The 13,108-nt window shown below is 38.8% G+C and overlaps 1 protein-coding gene across 1 annotated transcript in view; it reads left to right on the plus strand.

The window, feature by feature from the left end:
• Window positions 1–13,108, plus strand: part of CNTLN (centlein) — a gene marked incomplete at its 5' end in the record, with an annotated part of 196,332 nt that overhangs the window by 12,930 nt on the left and 170,294 nt on the right. Inside the window, 1 exon segment of the mRNA XM_080637807.1 lies at window positions 9,288–9,376. Within this exon segment, the coding sequence (XP_080493933.1) occupies window positions 9,288–9,376 (89 nt within the window).

Here is a 13,108-nt window from a genome sequence, read left to right on the forward strand (position 1 = left end):
CAAAATGAACACTCTCTGCAAGTCCTGAGAATGTTTGTTGTGAAAATATGATACCGCTCGCCGGAAAAGAGCCCGACCGAAAAGAGGACGTGCCCTTCCGGGTAGCTCCCAGTTACATCCCCGGGCATGACGTGCTGTGGTATGGAATACCTCTTTGGCTAGTTTGGGTCAGGCGTCCTGTCCCTGCTTCCTCCCGGCCCCTCCTCCTCCCTGGCAGAGCATGAGACTCACAAAGTCCTTGGTCAGTCTAAACATCAGTGTTATCAGCTCTGTTCCGAGGCCGAAAGTCAAAAACACAGTGCTGCAACAGCTACTAAGAAGGAGAAAAACTGACTGCTACTGCTGAACCCAGGACATGGTGTTTGAAGATTCATTCCAACCCAAACTATTCTGTGATTGTATTCTATGATTTTATGATCAGAGGGGCGATCTCCAAGAGGGATCTTGTAGTGGCCATCTGCTGCCAACCTCCAGACGAAGAAGATAAGGGCACTGAAGCAATATTTGGGTTGCTAAAGCAAATTTTAGGTCAACAGGACCTGATTCTTGTGGGTGACTTCAAGAATACCCAGGCATTTGTTGGAAGAACAATACAGCAGTTCATGTCATCCACCAAGTTCCTGGAATGTGCAGAGAACTGCTTTCTCATACTAATGTTTGATGTGCAAACCAGGAATGGAACTGCAGGACTTGCTTTTAACAAACTGAGAAAATCTGCTTTTTAGTATCTTGGTTTAGTAATAGCCTTGGCTGCAGTGATCACAATATTGGAGTTTGAGATCCAGCTGAGCATGCTGAAGGCTGGTGCTAAGACACAAGTTTTAGATTTCAGAAGAGCAAACTTCAGCTTGCTCAGAGCTCAGCTGGGAGTGATTCTGTGGGAAGCTTATGTGCGAGGGAGGCATACAGCAATACTGGAGAGGGACTTATCATCAGGGACTGTAGCGATAGGACAAAGGGCAATATATTTAAACTTAAACAGGGAAAGTTCAGGTCAAATAAAAGGCAGAAGTTCTTTACTGTGAGGGTGGTGAGGCACTGGAATGGGTTGCCCAAGGAAGTGGTAAATGCTCCATCCCTGGCAGTGCTCAAGTCCAGGTTGTACAGAACCATGGACAACATGGCATAGTGTGAGGTATCCCTGCTCATGGCAGGGGGGCTGGAAATAAATGATCTTAAGGTCCTTTCCAACCCAAACTATTCTTTGAATCTACAATATATGTCAAAACAGTTCTTGGTGACAACCAGTATGGCTTCACTAAGGGGAAATCCTGCCTGACCAAAATGGTAGCCTTCTATGATAAGACTACGAAACTGATGGACAGGGGTAGAGCAATTTATGTCATCTACCTGGACTTGTGCAAAGTGTTTGACACTGTCCCACACGACATCCTTGTCTCTAAAATTGGACAGACATCAATGTGATAGATGGACCACTCGGTGGATAAAGAACTGGCTGGCTGGCCGCATGCAAAGAGTTGTGGTCAATGGCTCAATGTCCGGCTGGAGACCGGTAACGAGTGGTGTCCCTCAGGGATCGGTGTTGGGACTGGTCTTGTTCAACATCTTTGTTGGTGACATGGACAGTGGGATTGAGTGTGCCCTCAGCAAGTTTGCCGATGACACCAAGCTGTGTGGTTCGGTTGATACGCTGGAGGGAAGGAATGCCATCCAGAGGGACCTCGACATGCTTGTGAGGTGGCCTGATGCCAACCTTATGAAGTTTAACCATGCCAAGTGCAAGGTCCTACACCTGGGTCAGAGCAATCCCAGGCACAGCTACAGGTTGGGCAGAGAAGAGATTCAGAGCAGCCCTGCAGAGAAGGACTTGGGGGTGCTGGTCGATGAGAAAATGAACATGAGCCGGCTTCAGTGTGTGCTCGCAGCCCAGAAAGCCAACTGTATCATGGGCTGCATCCAAAGGAGCGTGACCAGCAGGTCAAAGGAGGTGATCCTGCCCCTCTACTCTGCTCTCGTGACACCTCACTTGGAGTATTGTGTGCAGTTCTGGTGTCCTCAACATCAAAAGGACATGGAACTGCTGGAACAAGTCCAGAGGAGGGCCACGAGGATGATCAGGGGACTGGAGCACCTCCCGTATGAAGACAGGCCGAGAAAGTTGGGGCTGTTCAGCCTGGAGAAGAGAAGGCTGTGTGGGGACCTCATAGCAGCCTTGCAGTATCTGCAGGGGGACTATAGGGATGCTGGGGATGGACTCTTCATTAGGGACTGTAGTGATAGGACAAGGGATAATGGGTTCAAACTTAAACAGGGGAAGTTTAGATTGGATATAAGGAAGAAATTCTTTACTCTGAGAGTGGTGAGGCACTGGAATGGGTTGCCCAGGGAGGTTGTGAATGCTCCATCCTTGACAGTGTTCAAGGCCAGGTTGGATGAGGCCTTGGGTGGCATGGTATAGTGTGAGGTGTCCCTGCCCATGGCAGGGGGGTTGGAAGTAGATGATCTGAAGGTCCTTTCCAACTCTTAACTATTCTGTGATTTTATTATATGATTCTATGATTCTAAAATTGGCCACAGATGTGAGAACTACAAGAAAGGGTTCTAGAGGTACGTAAACAACAAGCAGAGACAAGGAAAATATTGCCCAGCTCTTAAGGAGTCATGAACAGTGCTGAAAAGGCAACTGTACGCTGGCAAAGTTTACTGATGATACCAGACTGGGTGAGGAAGTGGACACTTTGAAAGGAGAGCCACCCTGCATAAACACCTGGATAGGGTGGAAGAGCGGGCCAACAAGAACCTTGTCAACAAGGACAGATGTCAGGTCTTAATAAAGAGCTCTGTGAAAACATAATTCAGGGGTGCAGCACAGCCTGGGGAGCAGCTCTGTGGAAAGCAAACTCGTGGTCCTTGTGGGCAATAAGCTTAACATGAGGGATCCTTGTGCTGCTGTGGCAAAGCAGGCCAACAGGAAGCTGGGTTACATCAGCAAGGGATAAAGATCCCTTCTATTCAGCACTATCCCACTCTATTCAGCACTTGTCAGGCCACACCTGGAATACTGTGTTCAGTTTTGGTCCCCAGTATCCAAAAAGATGTGGACAGGTTGGAGGGGGTACAGAGAAGGGCCACAAAGATGATCACAGGATGGGAAAGCCTGCATATGAGGAAAGGCTAAGAAACCTGGGTTTCTTCAGCCGAGAGAAAGGAAAGCTTGGGGCAGACCTTAACACCATGTTCCAGTGTGGCTACAAAGGAGACAAGAGACTCCCTTTTTAAAATGAATTGCTTGGAAAAGACAAGGGGTAGTGTGTACAAGTTACTCCTGAGGAGATTTCAACTGGATATGAGGAAAATTTTTCACAGTGAGATCAACCAGCCATTGGAGTAACTTCCCCAGGGGAGTGTATTCTCCAGTGTTGGACACACTTAAGATTTAGCTGGGCCATTTTGTCTGGACTGTACTTTTGCCAAGGAAGGTTAGACCAGGTGATCACAGAATCACCAGATGGTTGAGGCTGGAAGGGACAACTGGGGGTCACGTAGTCCGACCTCCCTGCCCAAACAAGGTTACCTAGAGTACATTGATCAGGACTATGTCCGGATGGCTTTTGAGTATCTCCAGGGAAGCAGACTCCACAACCTCCCTGAGCAACCTATTCCAATGCTCAGTCGCCCTCATAATAAGGCTTTTCGTCATCGTTGAGGTCTCCTTCCAACCTGGTATTCTAAGATTCTATGAAATAATTGTATGCAATATTGATACAGTTTTACATACCCTTGATATCAAATATCTAGAGTGGTATTTATACTTCAATTTCTTTTCCAAAGTAAATTATTTTAATTTAAGAATGTATGTCTTCACTTACATGTCACAGGGATTCTTTGTTTTGTGACTTACAGTAATGTTTAATAAATTCATTACTTCATTTGCAAGCAAATGCTTTTGCTGTAGCTGGTCATGACAATACAGCCTTAGGCAGTGGCTCATCTTATGATTGTCTCTGCTTCTGAGCTTGCAGCTGTTAAAAATCAGTGAGAAAAATCCAATTTGCTTTGTAAAGAACATATTCAAGGCCTAAGGTACTTTTCATTTCTGTATCTTTCGAGTATGATGATGAACTAGAATTACTTTCACTGCAGGCTGAGGGAAAATTCCACTTTTCAGAGGATACATAGTGCACTGGTTTTTATTTCAGAATTCTTCAGTTCTAGTGTGCAAACTTGATTGCAGGGTGAACATCTTTGTCATTAGATGTGTTGTGAATCTTAGTTTAAATCACATGACATCTGTATTCTGCCTTGTGTATATGTAAGTTTTCAGCTGTTCAAGGTACACTCTTGCTGACCTCTTGAGTTGTTAACGTACACTTGAGTAGGCTGAAGATTGATACATTCCAGGCCTTGACAGCTGCAGTGTTTTTCTGTGCCAACTTTAGACAGTCTAAGCAGCCCTATTTCAAAGAAATCATTTGGCTCCCAAGACCATGCAGGGAACAGCCTTACCAAGTCCATTAATTGAGCCAAGAGCTTAAAATGGCTGTTTAAACTTCTTTTCATTTTAAAACTGTGATAACTTCTGGCTAATACTCATTCTGTTATACAAAATGCATAATTAGTTATAGATTTAGATGAAACAGTTTTAGCTATTAAAATATTTGTCATTTTGGGAGCATAAAGTCTCACTTTATATTAACTTACCATTCACTGACTAATGTCTTACTAATGTTTGTTATAAATTTTGTACATCTCCATGTAAACTTTTTGTGTAATAGAGTTCATAACTGTAGGTGATATGTCTTCTTTTTTTTTTTTTTTTTTTTTTTAATCCATTGTAACATGTATTTGAAGACTAATTTGTGTCATTATTCTTTTGGCAGAAGTCCACTTTGGCAGAACGTTGCTTTGTTTTGTGTGCATTTACAGAAATACAGATATGCAGTGAAAGGTATTTTGTCGATCTAGATTAGAATATCTGTTGATATAATTACAGCATTGCTTTATAGTCCTGTGTGTGCTCATTCATAGGCTGCAGTAGTAACTTCTGGAAATTCTAGTGATTTTTCACTCATTTCCAGATGACTTGGGAATGGGGAATGTTTTTGTTTGTGTTGTATGTTTGGTTTTTTTTTGGTTTTTTTTTTTTTTTTTTTCATAGACAGTACTTAGTCTGTTCTGTTTAACTGTTCTTTGGATTTATTTAGTGCACACTGTTAACATTCAACATTCCTTATGGCAAGCAAGCCTTTTTAATGTGCAAGTTAGGATGACTTTTTCATTGCTACTTCATCTGATGTTGTTTCAGTTCAGACAGAAATATTGCAGAACTCAGTTATGTAAGAAGTGGCAATTTCACTGACATAAGTACAACTTGGAGTTGATTTTACTCTTCTTTGAGCAACTTCGAAAGTAGTCTGTGGAATAGGTGCTTTGAGGTTACTCTGAACTGCTTATTCAATTAAAAGAGATCATTTGTGCCTCAGTGTGTTCTTGTTCGGAAGACCAATGTTCATTGAAACTTTATATTTTATATATTACCACAAGGTCAATTTCTGGGAGATTTGGCAAAGTTTAGGTAGAAGCTAAATTGTCAGAGACTCAATACTCAGCAATGCTGCATACTCAGCAAAAATTACAGGACGAATGTGAACATTTAACTTTTTGGGGTTTTTTATTGTACATACATGTGTATCTAATTTATTCATTAGGAATTATTCAGTATATGTTATATTAGTTGTACCTGTTTGTTATTTCTTGTTATGGAAAAATGGTGTGCTTAGAAGTATGTACCTGAAAGTTGTTCACTATTCTGCCTTCTGATGCAGTGTGGTGTTCTCCAGCTTCAACCTGGGGTGTGTAGGAGCCTGCATGGTACAATAACAGGCAGCACTGCACTTGCAGTGACTTGTTATATTTGATAGTGCTTCTTGGAGTTGTGCAGAAGCCTAAGTGTCTCAGCTTTTCTAATAAATAAATAAGAAAAGGTAAGGAAGCATGATGGTAAGAAAATCCAAATCTTTAAACTGGCAAACAAAACTGAACTCAACAAAGCTAGTGAGCTCATAAAGCAGCATCAGAAAGTTTGTTTGACTCAAGATTTTTGAGCTTTTGCAGGTGAAATACTGTTGACAATATTATATTTGGACTTCTCTGTGCTGTAATGACTGCATGGCCATTAAAATAATTTGTTAGTGATTTTAAGTAGCTTAGTGTAAAAATGCACAGTGAATTGTCTATTAAAGATATAAAAAATATTCAATTACTATTATCAGTTTTGTTTTGCTCTCCATATTCTGATTCGCTGAGATATTTGAATTAAAATTATTTTGAAATTAGTTATGCAGAATTTGTTAGATATAGTGGTTTATTCCTCCAGTATGGTTTAAAGATTTCCTTATACACAAATGATGTTATTTAGAGTGAAGAACAGCTAACTTGCTGTCCTTATAAATAATTGGGAAGAAATCACATTCCCATTGCTATTATTTAGTAAGGTTTTGTTTAGCTTTGTGTTTTTTGTTTGCTGGGCTCCCAGCATAAATACATGGTAATTTGAGATGTTAAAATTACTCAGAATCCATGTTCTGCATAGATACTAACGCTTTTTGGATGCCTGCATCAGTTTTGAAAAACATTGATATTTTTAGTTCTGTTTATGCCTCAGAAGGATCAGGTAATGTCTGGTTCACAATGTGTGTACATTGTGACTTTCTAGGCGGCATGGTAAGGCTTTCTCAGGAGATGATGACTTTTTTGAGAACACATGAAAGAAGTGCACACTTTTTATAGCCTTTCGATCTGGATACGTAGAATCTAGGGTATTAAGTGGCATAAGGTGATAGCACACAATGAGAGGCTGTAATCTACAAATTAAAAAAAAAAAAAAAAGATGGCTAGCCATCTTTTTGGCCTGAACTGCATAACCTAATTAATATGATGCTTACTTTTTGTCCTTTAACTTAATTCATAGCTGAAAATAGACTTATTTTTAGCACTTCTACTGAATAAGGACTTGGGTACTGATACGAGGTCATTTGAGTTCATATTTATGTGATGTACGGCTTATTTCTGTTGTTACCTTTCTTTAAAAAGTGAATGTAGTCATGCAGTATAGTGTACTGTAATCCAGTTAATTACTGTGTTTGCTTGCACACAGCAGGGTCACTTTTGGTTTTGAAAAGGGTCCCACTGCTAGCAGAATTTGGTTAGAGGAAGATTATTTTCCTTTCAAGTGTGTTTAAAGAACAGCATATTCTTGATTTCTTTCTATACAAAGCTTTTTGTTAATTGTTTGTTTTTGCTTGGAAATGCAAAAAGTTAAGTCTCAGTGTCAACACCGTAGAAATTGTGTGCATCCTACAAAGGCAGTTAGATGAAATTTCTCTGGTTTTGTGAATGACAAGCTCTGCTGCAGTCCAGGTTTGCGTAAGCTGATAATAGTCTTGAATTATAGGATCTCTGTGGCCAGAGCCTTGGTTTTATTTACTTTCTAACACAATCAGAAAGCAAGTCAGATTTGTCAGTTACGTGCATTCTTACAGTAGGCAGGTAAATTTTTCTGGGTTTACAGCAGTACTTTGATAGGGCATTAAATCTCCATAAAGTTTCCTTTCTTGGTTGGTTGAAAAAGGTGATGGCATTTAAAAATATAAATAGTATAAACTCAAAATTGCAGTAGTTGAAAGAGGAAGATATTTTTTAAACCAACACACATAAAATGCCTCACTTCTCATTTGCTCAGTGTTTTTTATATGTTTCCCTGTATTCAGGATGCTCATTCAGCATTACCTTGCTTCTGTGTTCGGTTTTAAAATTCAAAATGTGCGTTTCTAAATTTGAATTGAAAGACACAGCAGAACTTTAAAAAAAGCATGCTTTGAGGCTTTACTCATAAATCATGGAGAAAATAGGTACAACCATCTCTCCTGTTTCTTTTGCAATCATTGTTAAAATTTGTTAAATCTGTAGTTCAGTGTTATATTGTGGTATTAATCTTGATAAAATAATTTAGACTCAGTACTCTGATAAATCTTGAGAGAAGCCTGCTAGGATTAGAGAGCTCTTTTGATTTCATATTGAAGATAGTCATTGTTTTCTGAAGAAAGAGAAGCATTAAGATGGAGTGATTGTTATGCGCTGGAACTGGTATTGCTTGTACAGTTCAAGTCTGCTTTCTAGAAGGCAAAACTGATCGGAAGCAAATGAAAAGCAAAGATAGCAGAAATATGAAAAGCAATTTCTACTCCTGAGATTTACTTTGATCATCCAGTATGTGGTCTTTACTGACTTTTGTGAGATCCGTCAGACTGTAGTGTTGTTGAGCTGTTTTGTGTGTTAAATGTGCTGTGACCAAAGGTGCAATCTGTTATTCTTAAAAAATGATGAATCAAGAAAAAAAGAAATGACGTTGCAAACTTGTAAAAAAACCAAACAGCAGAGGTGAAGTTAGGAATTCAGTTCTTCTGTTTCATTTAATAATTAGATTTAAGATAGAGTTGTGCGGAGATGAGATACTGTGTTGTTTGTTTAAAGGATTTTAGTGGGGTTTTGGTTAACTGGTGATCCCTGTGATGTCTTAGTAGATTAGGTTCCAGAAGCTTAGGAGAAGAAGGAAGAAGGGGAATAGATAGCTATAACAGTGTTGGTTTTCTATTTCGGTCATGTATTTCCCTCATGCAAATTCTATTTATCTTTAACCCTCAAAAAGCTAGTAAAAGCTGCACTTCTGTGATTTTTTTCTCTTGAATAGACCTAGCTACCAATATGGTGATTTTGGCTTATTAATATCTAATTTTATGTTAGGCTCTTTTTAGCAGGTTTGGTCCTAAGTCCAGTCCGTGGTTTATGTATGTATGCTTTCTTCTTCTTGTCGTTATCTGATTTCCACTGTCTTCCCCCATCCCTCAATATTTTTATGTAATTATCACAATATATGGTTTCAGTTTGTAACATCATGTTGAAGCATGTATTCCAGGCTCCGTGTTTATTAATACAAATTGTGTTCTGCTAGAAGTAGTAGTAATTGATGCAGCAAAAGGCAGCCTTGTTTGAATAATGGTGATTTCTGCTGCCTTATGTCACATTGCATACTCTTTTCGTTGAAGGTCTTTGTCTTCCTTCAAAATTCTGAGTGGTTAAAGCTGTTTATTAAAGTGAACTGTTTGCAATGTTTTTTTTATTCATGGGATAGTGAGTAATTTGTAGGGAATTCTCACTAGAATAGGTTTATTTTGTAATTGTCTTTTGAATATACACAGTATAACTTGTGTTTATAAAAGTTGTAGCATACCTTTAACGTATTTTTGTCTTCTTCTCCCATTTCTAAGGCTGATAAAGAATTTGTGTGGTCTCTGTGGAAACATCTACAAGTGTCAAGACCAGATCTTACTCAAGCTGTCAGCCTGGTGGTGGAAAGGTGAGTTTCATTAATTTAACATTATGCTAAACACTAAAGCAAACAACCCCTTCTCTGCTGATAATATATTCTTTCTCTTTTTAAATGTGTTACAAAAATTTCATTGTTAAATTTTGTCAAGAGTACCTGGAATATGTTCCAAGTTGCCATTTTTTGGTGTAAGTTGAAGTATGCTTCAAAATATGTGCTCACTGTGGTTGCTGTGCTGAGGTTGAATTAAATTTTTAAATTATAAATGTACTGCATATTACGTTTTTCTACTGAAACAGCCAGAGGAGGTAAATGACATTTTTTGGTGTCATAAATGTTGGATAGCTATTACTTATATAAATGATGTTTATCCACATTCTTAAGGAGCTAAGGGGCTAAGACGTGGTAACAGAAGAGATGACTATGCAGTTAAATTATTACTCCTCTGAGGATATTAATGATGATTTCCTCAAGGTATTTACATACTATCATCTGATTGCTATAAATTTTAGGTAATAATCACAGTATGTTATTGATCAGAATGCTAATATTTACAAATTCAAAATTTTTGAGGGCCAGAGAGAAGGAGAATGGGAATGAGTTGGTAATGTGAGTGTCAGAATTCAAACACTTGATTCGCTTATGGTCAAAAGGTTTGTCTGTTCTGTCTCTCAGGGTGCCATGAGTTCGCTATTAAAAAATAAATGTTTGTTTGTTGTTGGGTTTGGTTTTGGTTTGGTTTTGGTTTGGTTTGGTTTGGTTTGGTTTTGTTTTGTTTTGTTTTTAAATGGACTTTAACTTCTTTAAATGACCTCTCAACATTACTTGGAAAGCTTGTCATAGCGCCAGGGGTCTCCTTTGACTTCCTGTTCAGTGCTTTGATCTTGGAAGGCATGTTTTGTTTGTTCACATCTTTCCTTTCTGGTCTTGATCCATAAACGTTCTTCCGCTCCTGGAAGCATTAAAGTGTTAAGTTCTTCAGTTGGGAGTGGATTCACTTTGGTGTTGTCCCATTTTCTGCATAAAGCGTAAAGTCCTTTATGCATAAAGCTAATGAAAATTTTGTCCAAAAATACAGTGTGATCATGTAGCTAGAGCTAATATCATAGAGCATTTATATCCAGGGGAAGAACTTGAAGGTGTAAGCACATGCAGCTTGTTTTAAGATCGCTGTTGACTGGGAGTTCACATGTGTTCACCAATGCTATGTTAGATAACTTCTGGTTCTGTAGTGGGACACTGACCTACAGAGGGAGGTAACTTGTCTGTTAGGACAGTGTATTACTTTCATGTTGCTTGAATGTTGTGATTTGGGAAGTAATTTTACTACACAAGGGAGACCTAAGAACAGAATAACAGCATCTGTCATTTATGTTGAAATGCACATTCTTACTGACTTGTTTCATGATAAAATCTGGTCATAATTTCATGAGGGCACTTAGAGTGCACTGTAAGTGCAGTGGAGGGCACTTATATATCTTTCTTCTTCAAACATAAAAAATGCAAGAACTGCTTAAAATATATAAATTTAGTATTTAATGTATGTAAAGATACATTACAATATGTAAGCACAAGTATGTTGAAAAACTTAAAAAGTTGGTTTATCTTAGCCATGTGTCGTGGTTTAAGCCCAGGCCGTAAATTAGAACCACGCAGTTTCTATTCCCCCCCCTCCCCCCCACCTTTCTTCCCTCCGCTCCTGGAGGGATGGGGAGGAGAATCAAAAGAATGCAACTCCCACGGGTTGAGATAAGAACAGTTTAATAACTACGGTATAACACAAACCACTACTGCTACCACCAATAATAATAATGATAAAGGAAATAACAAGGAAGAGAATACAATCACTCACCGACCGGTACCTCACCCCCATCCTGCAGTGATCCAGCCCTTCTGGGGACTCTCAGTTCTACATCCTGGGCATGACGTGCTGTGGTATGGAATACCTCTTTGGCTAGTTTGGGTCAGGTGTCCTGTCTCTGCCTCCTCCTGGCTTCTCCTCCTCCCTGGCAGAGCATGAGACTCACAAAGTCCTTGGTTAGGGAAAACATTCTGACCAGCAACTGAAAACATTGGCTTTATCAGTATTATTCCCAGGCCGAAAGTCAAAACACAGCACTGCACCAGCTACTAAGAAGGAGAAAAACTGACTGCTGCTGCTGAACCCAGGACACCGTGTTTTATAGATAGCTGAACAATATGGAAAAGTTTTGCTCTTTCACATGAAGCTTAATAGGGTAGAAACAGAGGTGTTCTGCCTCATTAACATTTTTTATTTGTGTTGCATATAAAAATAATCAGGATATTAGGACAAATTGAAGCATAGAGATGTTAGAAAGTATGCATTTAAATAATGATGAATACAATTAATTACTTGGAGTTCTTGAATTGTATGCCTATGTAGGCTGCAGTCTGTCATCTTTTTTTATCCTTCTTCCTGTCTAGGAATATGTTTATGCTTGATAGTTATCCCTTGCTTTAAATTATTTTATGCTTTATTTAGAACAGAAATTGGTAATTGTGTGTGCATTATCCTAATTGCTACAAAGAATGTGGGGCTCTTAGATACCACCTTGATGGCTGCAAGCATGATCATGAGCTGATTTTTTTTACAGTGGTAGGAAATGTTTGTGAAACCCTTTCAATAATGTCATCTTCAGCCTATCAGAAGACTTGCTACAGAAATGTGATGTATAGGAATGGCCTATTCTATAGGAAGGTAAAGGTGTATTTTTTATATGCTTTGCACTTTGTGTAGATTGGTGATTGGTACTGTTCCTGACAGTGTGTATGACAACATACTTCTCTTAAGGTGCTTGTGTAGTTTTTCATGCTGTCTTCTTTCAGAAAAACACTAATGCTTTAGAACACCTCTTGTGAACTCAAGGCTATGCATCTGTATCATACTTTTCCCATGCTTCTCAGAGTTGTGGAATAATGAAAGAACAAATTGCTTCTACAGCATTTTTTTAGGTATTATCATTATGCCAGAGAATCCTGGAATAGGTTTGGCTAAAACCCATTCAGTATATAGGAGTTTTATTATAAATCATGACTTTGAACTTTGGGGTTGCTTTGACTCGACACATGTATTTTTCTCTTTAATTGATGTAGCTTCATCTCTTTTGCCTGAGAACAGTCTAATTGCCTCTTTGGAAATAATTTCTGGCCCAGATTTGCTTGTGAATCTTCTGAACAACCAAATTGCAGCCCCATATTTTCTCTCCTAACTTTTCCAGCTATAACTTGCCATAATTTTTTCCTTAGTAGCTTCTCTTTTGTGACTGTACCTATTCACGTTCTCCTGCTTTCAGAAAAGTTTTTGTCTTATTCATTACCTTATAGCAGGGTGGGTTTTTTTTTTTTTGTCTGTTTTTATCTATAAGCATAAAAAACTATAAATAAACTATAAATAGACTATAGTGTCAATTTATCTAGGTTTCAATACATTGATTAGATTTATAGGGGATCTGCTACCTAGCACTGCTGCTGTCCAGAAAACTCCAGGACAAGTGATTTTCTGGCTTTGTTAATCTAGGCAAAATAGGTGTATTTAGAGGGTGTATTTTCAGGGTGAAGAGATGGGATTACCAAGTAAGAGTTATAAGCCAAATGATTCCTGAAGCATTTCACTTGAGAGATCTGGGCTGGTCACAACCATTTTTCTGTATTTTACTTGGTTATATCAGTCAAGAATTAAAAACTGAAAATTTACACTGAAGTGTGATAAAAACCAGTTAAAGTCTTAAGAGACTTTTTGCT

The sequence above is a fragment of the Psittacula echo genome, assembly GCF_963264785.1.
Source record: "Psittacula echo genome assembly, chromosome: Z".
Taxonomy (NCBI): Eukaryota; Metazoa; Chordata; class Aves; order Psittaciformes; family Psittacidae; genus Psittacula; species Psittacula echo.